General features: G+C 33.8%; 1 protein-coding gene across 1 annotated transcript; it reads right to left on the bottom strand.

The window, feature by feature from the left end:
* Positions 1–1,649: 1,649 nt before the first annotated feature.
* LOC133181758 (TNF receptor-associated factor 3-like) lies at positions 1,650–24,956 on the bottom strand. Its single transcript, XM_061316343.1, has 10 exons — positions 24,862–24,956; positions 10,471–10,761; positions 9,653–9,757; positions 9,315–9,482; positions 8,088–8,168; positions 7,812–7,886; positions 5,392–5,511; positions 4,159–4,272; positions 3,772–3,982; positions 1,650–2,256 (listed from the first exon to the last, which is right to left on the bottom strand). Exons 2-10 carry the CDS (start codon positions 10,714–10,716, stop codon positions 1,685–1,687), a joined length of 1,692 nt encoding a protein of 563 aa, XP_061172327.1. The 5' UTR covers positions 10,717–10,761; positions 24,862–24,956; the 3' UTR covers positions 1,650–1,684.
* Positions 24,957–25,187: the final 231 nt, after the last annotated feature.

Here is a 25,187-nt window from a genome sequence, read left to right as displayed (position 1 = left end):
TACATAAGCTCCCCCAACTTCGTTGAGGTGAGCTAAAAAGAAGATTTTGAAAGATTGCATTAGTTTTAGTGGTTTTGGCCCCACCCCTCAGGCCCCAGGAGGGCAAGGATCATGAAATTCACAATTTTTGTTCCCTTTTACCCATAGATGCTATATGCCAATATTGGTTGAGCGGTTTCAGAGAAGAAGCTGAAATGTTCAAATGTTAATGTTATGAAGGATGAAAATAGATAAACACCTTAAAAACTATGGTTTAAGTAAATTCTAATGAAGAACAACAGGTTCATAAATATAATTAAAATATTGGTCTGCAAGCATCCCCAGTATAGTAGGGCTACAATAGGGGATCAAAGTTTTACATTGGAATTTATTGAGAGATTTCGAATTTTTTGTTCATGAGAATAGAAGGGCCATGATAAATAGAGAATATTACATATTTTAATCCATATCATATGACATATCAGCCCGAGTAGCCCCATAATCCTACTCCATTTATAATGTAGTTCACATGAAGTCATTTAAGAATGTTTCCTGCATGACGTACCTTCTTTAAAATCTAACAATTTTAGGTCATTATAAACAAGTTAAATTTTAGTACATGAATTGTATTATTATTTCAGCAAGTTAATTAACTTCTAAACAAAGTTATTTTCATGGAGATAAAATTTCCTTAAAGTTATTTCCTGTTTGATATGAATTTTTGAACACAGGTTTGATACTTGATATGGGTTTCGGAACCAGTGGTCCAGGGTATTATAATGTCTCTCAGTGATTTCTGAAAGAAAATGTGCCTTAAAATTGATGAAAATTTGAATTAAAATGAGAAAATTCAAAAAGTTAACTTTGTATACCATAAGTGTGATGGATGAAAACAGGTTTTTCTGTTTTCTGTTGCATTGTTCCAATAGATACCCAAGAGTAGGGACCAAAAAGGTTTAAGTCATGTTGTCTTTTATTCAAATTATGGCCCCCAGAGTCAAGGTGTGGCCAAAACAAGGAAGTCAAAGTTTAATATATAGGTATATTTAGGGAAATAAGGTTATTCAAAAAATTCATGTCTCCAACTTAGGGAGAAAATGAGTGGAAGACTTAAACAATACAGAATGATAGAGAAAAAAAGAACACTGACTTTTCAACTTCTGGCCTTTAAATTAATAGGTGTCTTTCTTCAGTTAGAGAGTTTCATCACCTCAAGTTTCATTTCAAGAGCTCAAAGAGAAGTTATCTGGAAACTATGCAATATTTTCAATTTGTGACCTCATAGAATATTTAAGTCATTCATAGTGTTATGAACTTATGATCTGAAATTTCATGGCAAAAGTAAATAAAGTTATTATCTGGAAACCATTTTATGCAAAATATGAATTGCCTATCTTGACCTCTTGCCTTTTGATTTCATAATCATTAGGGGTCAAGGACTTTTTGAGATACTGCCTAGCAACTAAAGTGTTACACGCCAAGACAATGACAGATGGATAGATGGGTAGACCCAAATTAATATCCCTCCTTTCCCCTATACCCCATGCTTTTAGCAAAAGCAGGGGACAAAAAATATTCTCAAGAACAGCTTAAAGTGCCACAGTATAAATCATGCAAGCATCCCCAGATACTATTGTCTTTTCAAAAAAATTAAGCATACATGTATTTATTTTGAATATTATTATTTTAAAAATTTTAATAAGTATTAAATAGGTACAAGTCCATTAGTATCTACGATAACTTTAACAAACAATGTGTCCTCTCTTATATAATTACCAGAAGTTTCTAAGATAGAATGGCTGACAAACAAAGGACAGCCTGAAGCTATGTTCATTTCTGCTAGTGGGCGTTTAAAACTAGAACTACTTGGATCAGGTTTAAATGAATCAGATAAATGTCTTCTACTCCCACTCTGGTCAATAATCTGGAACGTCACTTTCTGTCGAAATGGCCATGGCAACAGGGCATCATATTCCCCCTGCATGACAACGAAAAAAATTGAAAAATGCGTTCCTTTGCCCATTCCATCACCGTTAAGATAAACTCGAGCACACATTTTGTATCCATAACGATTCGTAAAAAACGGTGAACTATAAATGGAGAGAGTCTTCCCTGACACAGCTTCTTGTTTTCTTCGACGGTAGTTTGTAATTTTCCAGAATAATACACCTTCATAATTTATGGTCTCTAAAATCTGAAATCGCAGATCTAACTCAGCCAATCTGGCATCCTGTAGTCCTAATGATCGTGTTTGTTGTTGTACGTCTGTGTATGGATCTATGAATAATGTAAAACTTAATTAATTTTACATTTGATTAAAATGACATTTAATACTATAAATCTACTATATTCATTTTAGTGGGAGCCTTAAATATATCCTGGCATCTATCTTTGTTCCTACATTTTAGGACACTTACAATTGTCCACAATTGCCACCAAAATATAAAATTTGTTGAGGAGACAATGTAGAAATATAGAGAGTGCTAAATAGTGCATGACCTTCAAATGTGTTAAATTTAGATTCAGCTACATAAACATGTATGATACATGTGTAAGAGAATGATAAACAGAATGATAAATCCTTACATATGTTTCTGAATCGGGACACTGTAGTTTAAATAATGGATATCCTTTGTGTGGCACCAACTTACATGTACACAAGCTTTCAGAGGATGAAGTCACAAAAACTTGTTACTTTCAACAAAAAACAAGCTTCAAAATCTTGGAAATAGGACATTTGAATCCAAAACCACAAAAGAAAATTGTTGAGCATACATGTATGTTTAAAGGATTTGAAATTGATATTTTCTCAAATTTTTAGTTAAACTACAAATTTTGCATTTGATTGACAAACATGTTATCCTTAATATTTAAAAATAATTGAAAAAAAATTAGTTGTGGATTAATGAAAAATATTAAAACTGTAATCCAGAAAATTCAGAGTAGAAATGTGAGAAAGCAAATCTAACACACCAGTATTGTCAGTCTGTGCTCAGTGATGTGTGCAGACTTTACAAATTGAACACACTCAGTAAAATGTAAACAATAACAATTACAGAACTCAAGACCATGTTTACAAATACAGATGTTTGATGTTACAGAAATGAACAACATTTCAGTGAACACCGTATTATGAACAACAACAGCTCTGCAGGCATATTCCATGACCCCATATGTTATGAAGAATGCTGTCACTGAATTTTAACAATTTTCATGTACTAAGTTCAATTCATTTAACTGAAGTTATTTTTCAAATAAAAATAGAAATAGAAAATTGTAAACAAAACAGCAATGCAACTGTGTCCAGGGCCCCGTTTTACAAAAGAACTTACGACTAAGATCAAAATATTATTATGTAAATAACTTTCCTTTTAGAATTACTATGAAAATAGTTTTAATCTTTTTGAAAAGATTTTAGAAAGACACTTTTATGCAAACAATTTTTTACAGAAACATACGTTTTGTAAGATTTTACAGTCAACTAAAGTTTTTAGTCTTAGTCGTAAGTTCTTTTATAAAACGGGACCCAGGCCCCTTTAAATGACAAAACAGTGAAAGTTTGTAGCTATGAGGACAAGTTGGCACCACCATGCGACAACAAATATGACTGTATGTTTTGTTTCACAAGGAGTCACTGCATGATTGTAAAGAGAACAATAGTGGACATACAAAAGATCCTCACTCTGATAACAGCTAACTCAACTAAAATATTTTTTCAACACACTAAAGCTTATATTTGTATAATATCATTGCAACTGACAAAAACCTAGAGCATTCCAGTATGTTGTGTACCTGAGGAGGCGGGGGTAGCAGTTGCAGAAGCTCCTCCCTGTTCTGATGAGTGGAGTGTCAGGAGCTCATTAGCACGGTCCTTCAAACTCCGGATGTTCTCCCTCAGAATGTTCACATCACTGATTGTTCTCTTGTAACTCTCTGGCTGGGCTAGTTCTTCCACCTGCTTCTCTGCATGGATAATCCGCTCCGTCAATTCCACCACATCAATCTGTTCACAGAAATTACAGTGGGTCTTTAATTTTTAGATAAGATGGGATCCAGAAAATTCATTATTATTTTTAAAACAGCTTCTTTCACCTCAAAGTCTTAGAGATGTGTCCTTTTTTTTTTTACAGGCTCATATTTTTCTCAACTATCATTTGAATTTGTTTATAATGAGCTCACCTTAAATTTCCGACTGTGTCTCCTGATATCATCAGCCAGTTGCCTCAATTCCTCTATTTCTTTTCTTGCTTCACTCACTTGTTTCTGAGCCTCTTGTCTTATTCTTTCCATTTCCTAAAATTAAACTGTACATATTTCATTTCCTCTTCTTGGCTTTATATTTCCTTAAATTTCAATCTGTTGTATCTTAATAATAGGAACTTCATTGTATATGTATTAAAATCTCACATGTCTTAAAATCTCATATGTCTTAAAATCTCACATGTATTAAAATCTCACATGTCTTAAAATCTCACATGTCTTAAAATCTCACATGTCTTAAAATCTCACATGTCTTAAAATCTCACATGTCTTAAAATCTCACATGTCTTAAAATCTCACATGTATTAAAATCTCACATGTCTTAAAATCTCACATGTATTAAAATCTCACATGTCTTAAAATCTCACATGTCTTAAAATCTCACATGTCTTAAAATCTCACATGTCTTAAAATCTCACATGTCTTAAAATCTCACATGTCTTAAAATCTCACATGTCTTAAAATCTCACATGTCTTAAAATCTCACATGTCTTAAAATCTCACATGTATTAAAATCTCACATGTCTTAAAATCTCACATGTCTTAAAATCTCACATGTCTTAAAATCTCACATGTCTTAAAATCTCACATGTATTAAAATCTCACATGTCTTAAAATCTCACATGTCTTAAAATCTCACATGTCTTAAAATCTCACATGTCTTAAAATCTCACATGTCTTAAAATCTCACATGTCTTAAAATCTCACATGTATTAAAATCTCACATGTCTTAAAATCTCACATGTCTTAAAATCTCACATGTCTTAAAATCTCACATGTCTTAAAATCTCACATGTCTTAAAATCTCACATGTCTTAAAATCTCACATGTCTTAAAATCTCACATGTCTTAAAATCTCACATGTATTAAAATCTCACATGTCTTAAAATCTCACATGTCTTAAAATCTCACATGTCTTAAAATCTCACATGTCTTAAAATCTCACAACAAGAGCCTGTAGCTACAAGTAATGTCTGGACAATTTTATACATATAAGAGTCCAGTCATTTTCTAGCATAGCATAAATACACCACCTAATAAAAGAGGTCATTTAAAACTATGTGATAAACTTTTCATGAAAGTGAAGAAAAGGTATCCCTAGTTGCTAAAGGAGATAGAAGCTTTTTTGATAAATCACAGACTGATCCAAACCTGAAGTTCTCTTCTGATGTCTATACTGTGTAGATCAATCTTAGCCATTTGTAACGTGACTTGTTGTAGATGTACATCTTGGTTCTGTCTCTCATGTTCCTCCACCTCCTCAGCAAGGCCCTACAATACAATCTATCTTAGTAACACCACCTCAACAAGGCCCTACAATACAATCTATCTAAGTATGACAACCTCTTCAACAAGGCCCTACAATACAATCTATCTTAGTAACACCACCTCAACAAAGCCCTACAATACAATCTATCTAAGTATGACAACCTCTTCAGCAAGTCCCTACAATACAATCTATCTAAGTAACACCACCTCAACAAGGCCCTACAATACAATCTATCTAAGTAACACCACCTCCTCAGTAAGGCCCTACAATACAATCTATCTTAGTAACACCTCCTCAACAAGGCCCTACAATACAATCTATCTAAGTAAACCACCTCAACAAGGCCCTACAATACAACCTATCTAAGTAAACCACCTCAACAAGGTTCTACAATACAATCTATCTAAGTAAACCACCTCAACAAGGCCCTATAATACAATCTATCTTAGTAACACCACCTCAACAAGGCCCTACAATACAATCTATCTTAGTAACACCACCTCAACAAGGCCCTACAATACAATCTATCTTAGTAACACCACCTCCTCAGTAAGGCCCTACAATACAATCTATCTAAGTAACACCTCCTCAACAAGGCCCTACAATACAACCTATCTAAGTAAACCACCTCAACAAGGCTCTACAATACAATCTATCTAAGTAACACCTCCTCAACAAGGCCCTACAGTACAATCTGTCTTAGTAACAACACCTCAACAAGGCCCTACAATACAATCTTTCTAAGTACTGTAGATTCCTAAATATACGCAAGGAATAAATTATCGCGTAATTACGCGAGAAGCACCACTCACAAAATAAAATTACTCGCCTTTATTTTTCTGGTGCTGTAATGTACAATGTATGTAAAATCTCTAGATAAATCACCGATTCGCGAATTATTGTTCCCGCGATTTGATGCCCTTGGGCCATTTTGCGATATTAAGTACTCGCATAAAATAAGGGATTTACAGTAAACCTCCTCAACAAGGCCCTACAATACAATCTACCTAAGTAAAACAACATCTACAGCATGTCCCTACAGTACAATCTATCTAAGTTACACCACCTCCTCAGCAAGGCCCTACAATACAATCTATCTAAGTAACACCTCCTCAACAAGGCCCTACAATACAATCTATCTAAGTAACACCTCCTCAACAAGACCCTACAATACAATCTATCAAAGTAAACCACCTCAACAAGGCCCTAAAATACAATCTATCTAAGTAACACAACCTCAACAAGGCCCTACAATACAATCTATCTAAGTACCACCACCTCCTCAGCAAGGCCCTAAAATACAATCTATCAAAGTACCACCATCTCCTCAGTAAGGCCCTACAATACAATCTATCTTAGTAACACCACCTCAACAAGGCCCTACAATACAATCTATCTTAGTAACACCACCTCAACAAGGCTCTACAATACAATCTATCTTAGTAACACCACCTCAACAAGGCTCTATAATACAATCTATCTTAGTAACACCACCTCAACAAGGCCCTTAAATACAATCTATCTTAGTAACACCACCTCAACAAGGCCCTACAATACAATCTATCTAAGTACCACCACCTCCTCAGCAAGGCCCTACAATACAATCTATCTAAGTAACACCACCTCAACAAGTCTCTACAATACAATCTATCTTGGTAACACCACCTCTACAAGGCCCTACAATACAATCTATCTTAGTAACACCACCTCCTCGGCAAGGCCCTACAATACAATCTATCTAAGTACCACCATCTCCTCAGCAAGGCCCTACAATACAATCTATCTAAGTAACACCTCCTCAACAAGGCCCTACAATACAATCTATCTAAGTAACACCACCTCAACAAGGCCCTACAATACAATCTATCTAAGTAACACCACCTCAACAAGGCCCTACAATACAATCTATCTAAGTAACACTTCCTCAACAAGGCCCTACAATACAATCTATCTAAGTAACACCACCTCTTCAGCAAGTCCCTATAGTACAATCTAAGTAACACAGATCTTAACTCCATCTTATATTGATGATAGCTTTATATTGATGATAGCTTTATACTGATGATAGCTTTATATTGATGATTGCTTTATATTGAGCTTTTCATGCAACATCATCACAATAAGGAGCAATACAGAATTTTAATTAAACTGCAACATAAAAAAATTAATATTTTTATAGGCATTTAAAATTAAGTTTCTCAAATCTTTTTATGTTCATGTAATTATTATGTTAGCAAAATACTGCATAAAACATCTTACTTATAAAAGGGGACAACTGTTATCTGTAATTAAATGTTGTTACCTGAAATGTACAGCCTGCAGAAGCATATTTACAAATCCGGGGCTTTTTTGGACAGATTTCCTGATGCTGTAATATCTGATAGATAAAAATTCACAACATAAGTATTTGCAGTTGGTGTTTGATATAAACAGAGGTTGTCATAGGATACACATTGTATCAAGAGCTACACTTGCATGTATTTGTGGTGAAAGATTATCAATATGTACACAACAGAATATTGGAAATCTATATGTACACAACCGAATATTGAAAATATAAGATATAAAATTAATATACCTGATCTCTTGGAAATGGGCCAGTATTACAGCCATATTCACAGTTTATGGGAATTTTCATACAGTTTTCTTTTTCATGTTCCTACATAAAAAAAGAGTTACTTTAACTTTGTAATTTTATCAATATGCAAAAGAGTAACTGTCCATCAAAATAATTGGGCATTTCATTTATGTATGTATTCATTTAATCTCCTAAATATCATTATTTCCTATGTAGCTTGTTACACAAGCTTTGATTGGTTACAAAGTTGGGTGTAAATTTTCGTACACCCAACTTGAGCTGGGGATAAAAAAAAAATGTGACATCACAATGCATAGTTTCTCTATGATAAAAAGCAATAATATGATGTCATGATGCATTGTAGGACATTGAAACACAGTTGATTGGAATTGTTTACAAAGAATTTATTTGGGTACATAGGAAATAAATTCATTATCAAGGTCCAATCAAGGGTGTATGGGGATTTACCCCAGGTTGTATTCCATACATCCTTTGGCCTTCGGCTTCAGGGTGTATGGAATAAAACCTGGGGTAAATCCCCGTGCACCCTTGATTGGACCTGGATAACTTATATTATTTCTATGAGGAATCTTATTTTTGCCATCTACAAAATACCCAATGATTCAATCTGATTAAAACCAGATCCTTTGATCTGCTCACATAGATCGCTACACAAGGATCTGAAGAAACCCCATTCAGGGTCATCTCCTGGTGACCTTTCAGTATCCAATCAAACGTTTGCTTCCAAGAATTTAGAAGTATTTTGGAATTCAGTTACAGAAGTGAAATCCCTGAGGATACACGTATGGAAAATTCTGACCTGGTTTCCGTAGCCTGTCAATTGAACAACCAGTCTTTTCTGTAAAGAATTATATTTAGTATTTGCTTTTGCCTTGTTTTTTATAGCTCTTTGTTTTGTACAAAACGATAAGATCTTCTCCACGGCTACTTTCACTACTACATTCATTTTCCTGAATTTCGCATAAGTACGATCTCTCTGATTGGTCAAAATTTTAATGAATATTTTCATTAGAAAGATCACCAGGAGATGAACCTAAATGGGGTTTCTTCAGATCCTTGTGTAGCGATCTATGTGAGTGAATCAAAGGATCTGATTTTAATCAGGTTGCCAATGATTAAACAAAGTATTCCTATACATCACTATTGCATGCATCTCAAAAATTCCAAAGTGATTAAAACTGAGAACCTTTAACTATTAAGGCATACCGGTAATGATTCTTTTGGAATGGTTTGTCCACAGTGTTCACACTGTATTGGGATGAATGGACAGACCAGCTGATGGTCAGGTAAACTCATTCTCTCCACCATCTCCTGACATCCCCAATCCTTGTATGGACAGGATAATGGTTCATGTGGACATTCTTCTATGTGCTTCTGAAAGTAGATTTTGATTAAAATTGAAGTAAATGAATAAAAATGCCCAGATCCTTAATAAAAAGGTCTGATTACCATTTACATGTAACACCATTTTCACTTAAACACATAAAACGCAGTTATAAAAATTATAAGGCACACTAAGTATATATTTGTTCAGTACATCAGACCTCTAGCTCTTTCCACTTGACAATTTTATGGCACCCCCGGAGTTTGTTTGGACAGTAGACCTTCAGCTGTCGTATCTCTCTACGAGCACTGGTATCTGGTATTATCTACAACAAACACATATGAAAAAAAATTAAATTGTTATTTCTGGGTCTAAATTTAAAACTGTGTATATTTTTCAATGCTACCATATTTTCCTAATCAAAATGATTTTTCTATAATGAATTTTAAGTGCCATACTTAAAATTAATAGTGATTACTTGATGATTTTCATTTTGAATTGAGATTTTCTCCACTTTATTATTTATAGATCAAAGTGGTGAGTTACAGTAAATGTACTTGGTTCAGTGGTGATTTTAGTGCCTTTGGTGCAGCTTCATGTCCACTAATTCACTCATGTCCATGCTAATACATGATTTACACTAAAACTTGTCATTTTCATTACTCAAAAGTGCTTTTATGATTGCACTAATTAGTTGAGGAGGAGGATTCTGCTAAATTTTGAGTGTATAATTTATGTATTACATTTACAGTAACTAACAACTGGAAACCAAGAAAAAGTAAAAGTCTTAGCCATAAGCCAAATCTATACCACAATATAACATGCCATAACTAAGCAAGGTCACTGTACTTAACATTCATCATATAGAAAATAAAAAAAGATATTTTATCAGCATTATGAATTTTCTTCAAGTTTTCAATATCTAACTTTACTTTTCTAGTAGACATTTTAATGCCTAGTATGTTTAACTAATAGCACATCATTAACCAATACTGTTCTTAGGAACATTAAATTTTATCACAAATTCAGCATATTCACCCCTTCTTTTTGCAGCATTTCACACATTTCCTCCTGGTAAGGACATTGTCTGTTGCCCCCACCCTGGAGGTAATTGTCAGAACACGCCTGACAGAGTCGGTGCCCGCACAGGGTTTGTACGGCATCATTAAGGACATTGTTACACAGGATACACATATACTTCTCATCAATTTTTACAAACTCTGGGTGACCTGGAGGAGTCTGAGAGGACAAACTGTTGGGAGGAGTTATCTGGGGGGTCAACATCGATTACTGATTCAGCTTGATCATTTTGGCTAAAGAAAGAAGTAACTACAAAATGAAATAACATGTTAGTATAAATATAAAATTTAAAAAATATCATTTTATGAGTACAATTAACTCAAGAGGCCCATATAGACCACAATGCTTTAAGTCCCATTCCAGGTTTCTCCATTCTATAGAAGATTTTAAAAGATTTTTCCCTCTTTATTCCCATGAAAAAAAAAATGGATTCTATATTCTGATACTTTGTTCCCATCCTAGCCCCAAACAAATAGGATTATTAAACTTGAATCCACACAACATGGAAATGCTTCAATTTCAATATGACTATTACATTGCCTTGCAGTTAAGGAGAAGAAGATTTTTAAAAAAAATGTTTTATTTCCTATAGACATGCATACAGTGAAATTTGCTACCCAAGTTAGCCAATCCTAAACCCAAGGTCCATAATTGAAAGAAAAAAATTAATAGAAATTATGAATGTTTTAATATCATTATGGTTTGATTTGGCCCTGTCGCTCTTGAAATTTACATTTAGTATGATACTTTTTCGTGGCCTCACCACATCTCCTTAGGCCATTGTTTTGAACAAACTATAATCTGAAATACCTGAGGATATCACTAATCATATCATGCTATATACTTGTCAATGAGAAGAAGATTTTTAACACACTTTTCCTATATATTCACATGTAAAACTTTGCTCTCCCACTGGGGCCCCACCCTATCCCTGGGGGCCATACTTTGAACAAATTTGAATCTGCACTACCTGGGGATGCTTGCATTGAAATATTTCAAGAAATTTCTTATATTCCCATGTAAATCATTGATTTTGATGGGGCCAATGGGTCTCTTGTTTAAAATATTCACTTCTTATTTACGATCTGCAATGAAATTAATATGTAATATGTACCCAGCCTCTTTTTTATATTAATGTTCGTGATTGCATGAGAAATCAAATGCTAGCTCACTTATTCTCATTTTATTAAAAAAAAAAAAAACAAAACAAAAAACAAGATGTGTTTGTGAAACACTAATGCCCCAGTATGGCAACTTAAGTGAAGGTTTAACTTTCTCCAATGCAAATCAAATATGTTGGTACCAAAAGTAAGGTCTTAATTGTCTTGAGGAATATACCTGTGAAATATGAAAGCCCTAGCAGCAACCATGAAAAGATATGGAAAAGGTTAAAGCTTATGACGTATCTGAGCTAGCAGCTAAAAATTAAAAATACGAGACAGAGTGTAGATAAATGTGATATATGTTATTTACGTTCAAATTAAAATTTTCACTGATTTTGAACTTGAATAACCTCATGTTTCCATAGTTAAATTGATTTTAAACTGTGTCTGTTAATTAAATGTGGAATCGGTAAATAAATTGTTTATTGTATTAAATTTCTAATATCTCTGAAACATGATTGATTTAAATTGTGTAATTTACAGGAAAGTCCTTTCTTTATATAAAGTAATAAAACAAATAGAAAGATCTTTTAATTTAGTTAGTCTGAACTTATAAAAAATATGCCATATTTGACTTTAAAGTTTTTCATAAGTAAGTCAAACATCAAGGGCATGGTAAAATGGTCAAAATTAATATTATGGTGCTCTATAGGAAAGGCCTTCTCACAAGAAATACACATGTGAATTATGAAAGCCCTAGAACCAACTGTTCAAAAGTTATGGTCGAGGTAAAAGTTGCATAAAATTTTGCAAAATTGCAAAACCAGGTAAAACTCCTAGGTCAAGGTCAAATATGATGGTACCCAATATTGAAAAGTCTTGTCACAAGGAATACATCAGTGATATATGAAAGCCATAGCTCCAACCAATCAAAAATTATGGGCAAGGTTAAATTTTTTGCGGAAAAAGAGAGCAAAAACTATATGCCCCCTAATCTTCGATTACCGGGGGGAGGGGGGGGCAGGCATAAAAATCAAAAATCATACCACAGGCGCCTGAAGTGTGGATTGATAGCCCCCTTTTTTTAAATTAAAAAAAATGTAAGAGCTTATAATTTCTCAATAATATAAAATTTCCCCATCAATCACATCTATATGTCGTTCTATGCAAGCAGATTGTATCTTTTCTTACATTTAGAGAATGGCCTTGTAGGGTATAATAAAAATTGGGTACTACTAAACAGAGAACCCTAGAGAACTCTAAAGAACCCTAGAGAACCCTAATGATTTTTAATTATTTATTGTTTGTAAATGAAATATTTATGTTTTAAATAACCAATATATCATACAAAAACAAAATAAAATTTTTAAAAAAGAATATTATGCCAGGTGTTATGCTTATTTTCAATGGAATACTAATGTATGAAGACTTCATCATACTTTGTGTTATTTTAATTATTTTTTTCAAATAAGTTTACGCCAGATTTAATGAATAAGAGTTCTATATAACTTAAAAAATAAAATTAAATAAAAAATAATGTGAAAAAGAATTGTAAAATTATGTGGTAAAATTATTATTTCAACAACGTATTTGAAATTCAGTCGGGATCGGGATGACATAAAATATTACACTAATCTATGGTGTTACGTTTTCAACTTTTTTCGAGGGAAAACAACCATAAAAAATTCACCATGTTATTGATTTTATAGATAGAATATGATTTATAAAGAAAAAATAAACTCAATTATGCAAAAAATTTATTTGAATTGACCAAATAAACCTTGAGTTCTTTAGGGTTCTCTAGAGTTCTCTGTTTAAATACACGTTTATTTTTACTATACCGTACAAGGCCATTCTCTCAACGTAGGAAAAGGTACAATCTGCTTGCATAGAACGACATATGGATGTGATTGATGGGGGAATTTTATATTATTGAGAAATTATAAGCTCTACATTTTTTTTTTATTAAAAAGGGGGGGGGGGGCTATCGATCCACACTTCAGGCGCCTGTGATCATACTTCAGATAAATGACTTATCGTAATAATAATTTTTTTTAGTGAAACTAAGCATACAAAACGAACAAAATATAATTGCTTTCGTATAGAACAGCTGTAGAAGGCCTCCCCACAATAGCAAATTACGTGTTTCTTTAAATAAAAAACAAAACATACAATTTTGAACAAGACATAGGCCTATGTAATGATAATAAAGAAATTATAGACGGACCCCTAGAAATTACAGACGAGCATCTAAGTTAACAAAAAATTATTTTACCCGTATTCCAATACGAATACCAACCTCACCTCTGGACGCTACCTACGATAAAAATAAACGGGATTTTCCAAGTTAAAAATAAACACGGACTAGTTCCTCCTGACTGGAAAGCGGTAAATCTAGTCTTCCCGACTCCCGACGGTCCCGGATTTTAGTTTTTTATCGGTGCACAGAAATTCTTCAAACTTTTCAGGCACCTTTCCTAAGTTTAAATGAATTCATTAATACATAAAACCTTAACAAATTTACGTATTCAATACTGAATCAGCAGTATCACCTGCCAAAAAGCGGTAAATCTAGTACTCTGTTATAAATGCGAAAACCAAAGACGGACATTGATATATAACGGAGACGTCAGGTTTCGTAGATATTAAAGATATTAAAGATAATCAAAAAAATATTGATATTAATTGGGAAGATATTTTCTCTCAAAAGATGGATTTAGTATTTCAGTGAATGTGGGAATAATTGCATGGTGTTATCAAAAAAAAAAAAAAAAAAAAAAAAAAAAAAAATTAATTCTATAATAACCCATAACATCAAAGTGATTTTTAAGTCAGCTTCCTTAAGACATTTTTAATCATAGAAAATTTATTTAATACAATTATCACTTCGGTAACTTAAGTTATATTTTAGCAGTGTCAGCTTGGGTAAAATAATTAAATTCCTAATCATCTGATACAGTTCAAAGTGAAGAGATATACAGTCCAAGCTATAGTAACTTTGTTGTGCCTGGGAATACTACTAGTGAAATATATGGAGATAACGAACAGTATTCAAGCTCAAAAGTCCATTAATCAATACAAAATAGGAGCAGAGCAAACACGGACCTCCAAACGTCAGAGGTGGGATCAGATGCCATGGAGGAGTGAGCATCCCCTGCCGACCGGTCACACCCGCCGTGTGCTCCTTGTCATGATCGGGAAATAACGGAAAAATCCGTCGACAATTCAGTGTGTAAATAATGGCCTAACAATTAGTGTGAAAAACGTCAGTCAGCATTTGACTCAATGATAAATTGTATTTGCTGACAAGGTCATTGTATCGACAATAGAACTTACGAAATGATGACTTTAAACGAGACAGCTGATATTCTTGTTTCATCAACTTATTTGTCAATAATTTACCTCGTTTTAGAAATTGTACATATGTAGAGCATGCTCTTGCGTATCGAATCAACTGAGAGATATATACCCCGTATGCAGGTGATGAAGGTATATTGCTGCATAAGTAAGGGAAGATGACGATTGAAAAGTTAAAGTCGTCACGTTTATCATAAAGCTTGGTTGTTAGATTACCATCAACGTCTTTTTCAAGTAAAATTTCCAAATATGAAACAGATGTGTCAGACTCTGTGGTATCTTTTATCTCAAGTTCACAAGAATATATCGTATCGACATAAGAATGGAAATAGCTATTGTTAATTGACAATACGTCGTCGATATATCTAAATGTCGAGTTGAAGGCCACAGCAAGTTTTTTCTTCTTTTCACATAAAAGATTTTGGACAAATTCTGCTTCATATGAATACAAAAAAAGGTCTGCTAATAACGGGGCGCAATTGGTACCATGGGAATTCCAATAGATTGTTGGAAGACCTGGTCTCCAGAAACCACATAGATATTGTCAATCAGAAACTCAAGCATCTTTTTAATGTCAACTTCAGAGTACTTGTGTGAACAATCAGAATGTTTTTTAACAAAATAATTTTGCAAATGACTAATGACGAGGTAAGTATATTTACGAGTTCCATTTTTATTGAAAAAGCAGCTGTCAATGACATCAAAAAGCCTGGACTTTAATTTATCGTGGTGAATGGTTGTGTACAAAGTTGAAAAGTCGTAAGTTTTTAAGCGGTTGATTTTGGTAAAATCTTGTGATTTCAAATTTTCCAAAAGTTCCTTGGAATTTTTAAGTATCCACATCTGATTTACACCACTTCTCGAATATATTGTTGCACAGTACTCTTGAAGTTTCTCCTTCACCACTGTTAATATCTTAGTGAGGAGTAAAGATAGAGGCTTGGTTGAACAAGTTATGAACCAGATGATTCATAATTCGTGTGCATGGTCTTTTTTTTTTTTTTTTTTTTTAATCAATTGCATTTCGTTCAGGTAAACATATAATTAAAAAAGCAAACGTAATTCCAAGAGATGTGGCTAAAATGAAATATAAAATATGATATTTTAATTAGCTTGAAAATTATAGAATATTACATAAAACATGTTCTAGATAACAAATTTCTTCCGATACAAAGCTTTTGAATTTAGAAAGAAACGATTGTATAATTAACTATAATTTGAAAAAAGAGAAAAAAGAAAGGAAAAACTTTAAAATAAATAAATAAAAAGTTAATTCACACCGTCGGGCGTCGGGAAGACTAGATTTACCGCTTGCCTTTTGACTCCCGATTCTCTAGGTTTTCTATTGATATTGCCCATTCTGTTGTATAGAACCGCTTCATACTTGTCAGGCACATTTTCTGCTTTGAAATACATTCATGCATACATAACATGACAACAATGTTGCGTATATAATACCCTAAGGTCTTTTTGATTTTCGACTCCCGGATGTTCCGCATTGCGATTTTTATGCCCCGGATCGAAAGATCCCGGGGGTATATTGTTTTTGTCCTGTCTGTCTGTCTGTCTGTTTATCTGTCTGTCTGTTGTCAACTTTAACCTTGCCTATAACTTTTGATTGGTTGGAGCTATGACTTTCATATTTCAAATGTGTATTCCTTGTGACAAGACCTTTCTTTGGGTACCATCATATTTGACCTTTTGACCTTGGAGTTTGACCCACTTTCGCAAAATTTTATGAGACTTTAACCTTGGCCATAACTTCTGAACAGATATTGCTTGGGGTTTCAAACTTCACATGTGTATTCTATGTTACAAAGCCTTCCTTTGGATACCAACAACTTTGACCTTTTGACCTTGACCTTGGAGTTTGACCTACTTTTGAAAAACTTTAACCTTGGCCATAACTTTTGAACAGTTGGTGCTTGGGGTTTCAAACTTCACATGTGTATTCTTTGTTACAAGGCCTTCCTTTGGATACCAACCTCTTTAACCTTGACCTAGGAGTTTGACCTACTTTTGAAAAACTTCAACCTTGGCCATAACTTTTGAACAGTTTGTGTTTGGGGTTTCAAACTTCACATGTGTATTTCTTGTGACAAGACCTTCCTCTGGATATCAACCTCTTTGACCCTTTGACCTTGACCTAGGAGTTTGACCTACTTTTGAAAAACTTTAACCTTGGCCATAACTTTTGAACGGTTAGAGCTAGGGCTTTCATACTTCACATATGTAATCCTTGTGTCAAGACCTTCCTTTGGATACCAACCACTTTGACCCTTTGACCTTGACCTAGGAGTTTGACCTACTTTTGAAAAACTTTAACCTTGGCCATAACTTTTGAATGTTTGATGTTAGGGCTTTCATACTTCACATATGTAATCCTTGTGACATCACCTTCCTTTGAATACCAACCACTTTGACCCTTTGACCTTGACATAGGAGTTTGACCTACTTTTGAAAAACTTTACACTTGGCCATAATTTTTGAATGGTTGGTGCTAGGGCTTTCATTCTTCACATATGTAATCCTTGTAACAAGGCCTCTCTTTGGATACCAACCACTTTGACCCTTTGACCTTGACATAGGAGTTTGACCTGCTTTCAAAAAACTTTAACCTTGGCCATAACTTTTGAATGGTTGGTGCTAGGGCTTTCAAATTTAACATTTTTTATCTTTTGGCCAGGATTTTGACTTTCATTTGAGAAACTTTAACCATCGCCATAAGCTGCCATACGGGGGCATCAGTGTTTCACAAACACATCTTGTTTTATTATAACATTCTTCATTTCATTAAAAGGGATCGCTTAAACTTCTTGGGCATATCTGCTGCGTTAAAGTTAGTTTCCGTATACATAAATATATGAACAACATTATGTATGATAATGACATCTGTTCAAAAACCATGAAAACGGTGAAATCTAGTACTAAGTTATAAATGTAGAAACCAAATACGGATACCGATTCATCTAACTGCTCAATTTAGTTCATAAATGCCACCATTCGTAACATTTTTCATTTTTTTGTCTTTCTGTGAATTAAGTTCAACATAGTTAATATGCCTAAAAATTTTGAACCGAATCTGATTTGTACGGAAGCCCGTTGAGGCCAATTCAGAGAGAGAAATATTTTTTATTGCGTTTAAACGCAATAATTATTGCGTTTAATCGCAAAACATTGCGTTAAATCGCAATAATCATTGCGTTTAAACGCAAAAGATTGCGTTTAATCGCAATGTATATTGCGTTTAAACGCAAAACACTTTGCGTTTAATCGCAAAAGATTGCGATTAAACGCAATCTTTTGCGTTTAAACGCAATACTTTTGCGATTAAACGCAATCATTTTTGCGTTTAATCGCAATGATATTTTTGCGTTTAAACGCAATAATTTTTGCGATTAAACGCAATACTTTTGCGTTTAATCGCAATAGTTTTTGCGTTTAAACGCAATAGTTTTGCGATTAAACGCAATACTTTTGCGATTAAACGCAATACTTTTGCGTTTAATTGCAATAATTTTTGCGTTTAAACGCAATACTTTTTGCGTTTAAACGCAATAATCTTTGAGTTCAATGGCAATAATCTTTGTGTTTAAAGGCAGTCATTTGTATCAAACCTTGCAGAGAACAATGGACCCACGCATACTTATATCTCTTATTTCTTTCTCTTTTTACTTATTAGGAAATTGTGTGTTGTCTATATAGAATCAGATTTCTCCGAGCAAACACTCTCTGAAAGGTAAATCACTAATAAGAATTTATAGAGGAGAAAAAAATGTCGGGTTGTAAAAACAAAGGAATCCTAAGAACGAGACATGTCTTAAGCTTATTCTCTACATTTTTAATGAAGTTTCGGTCAGTTGTTCTGCTAAAAAAAACTGTCCCATACGTTGCAGTCACAAGTTTAAATCATGTATAAAGGGATTTTTGGAAAGGACTGAGGAAATGTTGGAATTACGTACAACATGATTAAGTATTTAGACTTCAATGTACATTCATAACCCTTCCTATGGTTGCATACAGTAAACACAAGAACATATGTGATGGATTTATATGAGGTCAAAATCAAAATCAAATGAAAACAGATTGATCGATGTGTACTACATGTATCAAATTGACAAGTGCTATTAATACCACTGAAATTTTCTCTATAAGTTATGATACACGTAAGCAATTGAACAGAGACTTCATTAAGAGTTTTGGGTTCTAATACATTTAAGACAATCATGTTGTTAGGATGCCATTGTTTTATTACAATTTTCAAAAACTGGAAAATTTTGCAAAAAGACACAGAACAAATCGGATCTTCTTAAAGTTGTAGTGTCGGGTCCTAGTACATGTAATTATAAGCTTTGACTAATTCATGTTTGATTTTGAAACTAGAGTATCATTGTGTTTAAATGCAAAGCAAATCCTTATAAGGAAGGATTATTGCGTTTAAACGCAAAGATTATTGCGTTTAATCGCAAAATTATTGCGTTTAATCGCAATACTATTGCGTTTAATCGCAAAAGTATAGCGTTTAATCGCAAAAAGTATAGCGTTTAATCGCAAAAGTATTGCGTTTAATCGCAAAAATTATTGCGTTTAAACGCAAAAATTATTGCGTTTAAACGCAAAAAATATTGCGTTTAAACGCAAAAATATTATTGCGATTAAACGCAAAAAGTATTGCGTTTAATCGCAAAAGTATTGCGTTTAAACGCAAAAGATTGCGTTTAATCGCAATCTTTTGCGATTAAACGCAAAGTGTTTTGCGTTTAAACGCAATATACATTGCGATTAATCGCAATCTTTTGCGTTTAAACGCAATAATTATTGCGATTAAACGCAATGTTTTGCGTTTAAACGCAATAATTATTGCGTTTAAACGCAATAAAAAATATTTCTTTCTCTGAACTGGCCTCAACGGGCTTCCGTAGATTTGCGATAAGGAGAATAACGAAAAAACATTAACCCGAGAGAGTCGGGAGGACTATAGTTTTACCGCTTCATAAACACGGTGTGTCATATCCTCGAATCTGTACCTAAATTAAAGATCTTTTCAGTCAAGACCGATAGTAACCATATAAAGTTGTGTTCGCTTCAATGTCGACAATAATCTTAGATCATGTACAGATCATGTATATGCCGGCAAAAAGGAATGTGTTTAAAAAATTCTACTCTCTCTCTCTCTCTCTCTCTCTCTCTCTCTCTCTCTCTCTCTCTACCCAAACTCCGTCACCATAAGCGGAAAACAGGCCAGGTTACTGATGAATTATTTTTTGATTTGTTTCTTGTTTGCTACGTACATTTAGTAACAAAACTACTATAAATAGAACGCGTATCATTACATTACGCCCAATGAACCCGAACTCCGTCCCCAGGGCCCTCTACAATATAACGCCACGCTCAGATCCAGGAATTTTTTTTTAAGGGGGGGGGGGTGGTGTCCATCCCAATCCAATTAGTCTTACCCAAAAATTTCTTGACTTGCAAAAAAAAGGAGGGGGTTTCCAAAGTAATTTTTTATTTGCTTCATTATATACTTTTTATAACTCTGCAAATACCCCCCCCCCTCCCCCACCCCTCTAGATCCGCGCATGACGCTACGTTATCTTAAACGTGTAGCGTATTCGAGCACTGAGACGAAAAGTAAAATATTTAAGGAATGAATTTAATAGGTACCCAATTTATACGGTATAAAGTGGGTTGGGGCAGTTTACGCTTTATAAACCGCGAAGCGGTTTATAAAAAAAGCGTACACTGTTCCAACTATGAGGCACCGTTTTGGAATTTATTGCCATTTAGTGATATCACCTATTCGAATAAGTGATATCACTCATTCAAAATGAATAGGTGATATCGTGATAGAATACATGTAGGTGATATCACTTATTAAAATAGGTGATATTACTTATTCGAATAGGTGATATCACCTATTGGAAATGAATAGGTGATACCACCTATTCGAATATGTGATATCACCTATTTGTATTTCTTACAACAATAAATAATGAATGCTCGATCCTTGCTAAAGACTATCTAGATCAATCTCCTATGCAGAGTTATCGTTCGTTCCTCTCTCAGACACCTCTGCAATGGGCTCGCGTCAGGATTTTTGACATAACGTAAAAAACATAACATTTCAAGGATTATTTCAAATTTAACCAATAGTTTTGATCTATTTAGTAAATATCTATCTTTAAGGAGTATCATTAGCCCAGACATTAATACAAATACAAATATACAAATATTTTATTGGCACAAACACAATTACAGTAATTGGTAAAGGCCCATACAGAACATATTAATAAGCATAATAATACAGTAGAACACAACTAGAATACAGACAATCGGTGTAGCAAATAATGTAGTGTACTCATCCGATACTAAATAATTCATAACAATGTAGTTAAAATGAAATTAAAAAAATGCACTATTTCTTGTGCTCATCACTGTGATATACGTGAGCCAACGACAGAGGTGAATGTATGAGCCGATGGTAGAGAGTGTATCTAGATTTCCATTGGAACCAAGCAAATTCGGGCTGCCCCGTTTTCCCCTGTAATTGAGACATTTTAAATACCTTATGTTATCGACCCCTGTAAAGTTATATTTTTATAAATCATACCAAGCTGGGGTACAACAGAGTGGCATACCTTTCTCTCTTTATTATGTAAAGTGTGGCATTTCCCGTATGGAACAGTTAATACTTATTCGTTTTTCACAATTTTTCCTATAGTATACACGATAGATAAGTGTATAAATATAAATTGTGAGCAAAATAAACTATAAATTCTTCTGGGGTGCTTAAAACTAAATGCGAAGCTGTAATCCATTGTCTCCAAGAATGGTAAGTTATAAAAATGAAAGTGAAAGTAAATGCGAATTAAAGGCTATAGTCTTGGGAGCAGCTGTTATTTCATAAATAATTTGAATAGGTGATAAACGGTATAAAATGGGTTGGATATGAGGCACCGTTTCGGTATTTACTGCCAAAAAGTGAGATCACATATTCGAATAGGTGATATCACCTATTCAATTGGTGATATCACCTATTCGAATAAGTGATATCACCTATTTGATTTGAATTGGTGATATCACCTATTCAAAATGATTAAGTGATATCACCTATTCGAATAGGTGATATCACCTATTTGAATTGGTGATATCACCTATTTAATTTAAATATGTGATATCACCAATTCGAATAAGTGATATCACCTATTCAAAAGGAATAAGTGATATCACCCATTTTGAATGGGTAATATCACCTATTCGAATAAGTAATATCACCTATTCGAATAGGTAATATCACCAATTCAAATCAAATAGGTGATATCACTTATTGGAATAGGTGATGTCACCAATTGAATAGGTGATATCACCCATTCGAATAGGTGATATCACTTTTTGGTAGTAAATACCGAAACGGCGCCTCATATCCAACCCACTTTATACCGTATAAATTGGGTAGCTATTAACTTCATTCCTTATAATTTAATTTTCATTCATTTAGTGTAAGAAAAAGATGATTGCTCATAAAAAATGTCTTCAAATTGTACAAAGTTCAAATGCAACATCAGGCGAATCGATACGTTTTTGACGCCAGTCATTGTGACGTATAGGCAACCCATTTTATACATACAAGCTTAATCTTTTAAAAAGATAGGTGAGCTAGCGCTGTAGCTATCATAAACCACAGAATTAGATATCTGAATTATTGGATTAATTTGCTGAATCGATTAAGGGGACTACCATTTGATTCTGAGGAGGGGAGTTGGATGGGGGGTCTAGCAAAATATTTCGAGTACTTATTTCCATGCCAGTCAAGGACAGATTATTTATTTTCAAGATGATCAAGGACAGATTACTAGTATTCATTTTCTTCTTCACTGAAAAAGTTTGACAAAAACAAAAAAACAAAAAGTTCAAAGAGGGAATGGGGGGGGGGGGGTTAAGTAGCAATTGTCAATGACAGATTATTTATTTTCTTGCCGGTCGTGGAAAGAAAGTTATTTATTGTCAACTTTTTTGAGGACAGATTATTTATTTCCAAAATCTGCCAGCCCCCCCCCCCCCTTCAGAATCAAATGGTCGTCCCTAATTATTAATAGGAAGACACAGTGGTTCACTGGAGGTAGTGTTGGGGGATGTGTCTTAATTCAGAATGGTGAAGGTTTCAGCTATTCAGTGTTTAATACAAAATTTTCATCAGACTATTTATAAAAAAGGCTATTGTTGGATTAAATTCGGGATACCCAGAGTCAAAAAACGTTACAATAATGAACTTCAAAGCTTTGTTTTGAGTGGGTTTTCACATTTTCACATGAATCATTAACTGTGCTTTAAGCATTCTGTAGTTTACTGTAATTTCAATTTTAAAGTGAAAAATAAGAGATAAGTAGAACCAATAAACACCTAGTTTAAAAATATTCCAGTGTGGTACTGTTTTGTAGCAATCGCATCCTTTCGGCCTTTCCTGCAAGCTCGGAAAACATATCCGAGATTGTTATTCCGAGCTTGCCGGAAAGATCCAGGAAGATAGTTAAAAATAGCTAGTTTTTTTAAAATTATAATTTTAGAAACTATAACTGATCTGTACAGTTTTGGCATTTACTGTTACCCTTTGTACATTTATTTAAGATTAGACAACAAAACGCGAAACTTCAGATCATATGTATTTTCAGATTAAAAAACGAAATTGAAATGGTGCAGTTTATCTACAGTAGTATTCCCATAATGGCCTACCATGAAGTCGAGCATACGTATTCCAGTAAAAAAGACTAACGTAGTTGCTAGCGCTCGAGAGCGCTAGCAATAACAATCGGATCATAATTACTCGGGCTTTTCCGTCAAAAAAGGAAAAATGAAAAATTAAAGAATTATAATTATATCAGTGCTACTGCTTTGTATCAATCGCTTCTCGTGTCTTTCCGACAAACTCTGAAAGATTTCCTGTTTTTTTTTTTCTCTGAGCTTGCCGGAATTATATAGGAAGGTAGTATACATGGTTAGCTTTAAGGAAGGCTAGGTTTTACCAGTTGATCTCTACAATCTTGGCATTTTATGACCCAAATTTTCTTGTACTTTTAATCATAGGTTAGACAATAAATTAAGAAATTCAGAATTCAGATCATATCAATTTTTTATGATAAAACGAAATTATCATCGTACAGTCTATCTTCAGTAGTTTTCCCAGAATGCCCGACCGTAAAGTCGAGCATGCGTATTCCAGAAATATAGACTAACGTAGTTGCTAGCGCTCGAGAGCGCTAGCAATAAAGCAAATTTTTTATCCAATCAAATGGCGTGTTACAATCAAGAATAAGTAAAATATTCCACCGTATTCAATACATATGGCATGCCATAATAATTCTTTGGCAAAGACCTTCATAAATATGACTGACATGTAAAAATGAGCATATCGACGCACATGTCGAGGTATCAATGGAATAGCGCATAAAAGAAAAAGTACTTACCTATTTCACATAAAATATGATACATAAAATAGATCACGTGTAATTGTCTGACGCATTCTTGAACTTGATTGTAAAAATTTCTCGGCATTTGTTCAGCATGTAAAAATGACGTCACAATCGCATTCGTTTACAAACATCGCTGAGTTTCCCGAAAGTGACGGAGTTCGGGGGTTTGGCTAGTGAAAGTTTGATTTTAATCGGAATTATTGCGATCTACATTCACGTTGAACAAGATTCTTGGAAAAGATTTTTAAACGGTAAACAAAGTGGTTGCTTTAAATTATTTCAATTATTATATAATTAGTGCTCATACAATTTCAATTTTCAATTTGTTTATTTGCCAATTAAGGGCCCTCATGAGGCAAAAAGAAAGTACATTGTGAACACTTATATATAGTCATATACATGTAACACAATATACATACACACAAGAGAGAAAGAGTTGCATGATCTTCTCTTCTTCCAATAAAGTACTGATCAGAACTTCTGATATTTCGTACTGGCGCATGGTGGTGCGAGGAAAACAAGGTGATTTAAAAATAAGATAAACTATTTACAGTGCAGGTAAAATAGAGGTCGAGGCTATCTGGTACCGCTTGCAGGGTGGCTAGCAGGAGTTATCTCTCCATAAGTGCGTACGAGTTATCTCGCATTACAACGGTGATAACCATGAATTTATACCCTTATTAAAAAGTTCCACATCAATCGTTCTCTAGAAAGTTAATGTTTATTTAATATGTAAAACGTGATA

Source organism: Saccostrea echinata, unplaced genomic scaffold, assembly GCF_033153115.1.
Source record: "Saccostrea echinata isolate AGI-Se365-2 ecotype Australia unplaced genomic scaffold, CSIRO_AGI_Sech_v1 ptg000009l, whole genome shotgun sequence".
In the NCBI taxonomy this organism is placed as follows: domain Eukaryota; kingdom Metazoa; phylum Mollusca; class Bivalvia; order Ostreida; family Ostreidae; genus Saccostrea; species Saccostrea echinata.
The sequence above is the reverse complement of the archived record's forward strand: the minus strand, read 5'-3'. Positions and strand labels throughout refer to the sequence as shown.

Excerpts from the sequence above, each read along its gene's own strand:
- LOC133181758 (XM_061316343.1), bottom strand. The coding sequence starts at position 10,716 with ATGTTGACCCCCCAGATAACTCCTCCCAACAGTTTGTCCTCTCAGACT. Across the intron at positions 4,273-5,391 it reads ACATCAGAAGAGAACTTCAG|GAAATGGAAAGAATAAGACA; the intron begins GTTTGGATCAGT and ends GTTTAATTTTAG. Across the intron at positions 3,983-4,158 it reads GACACAGTCGGAAATTTAAG|ATTGATGTGGTGGAATTGAC; the intron begins GTGAGCTCATTA and ends TTCTGTGAACAG.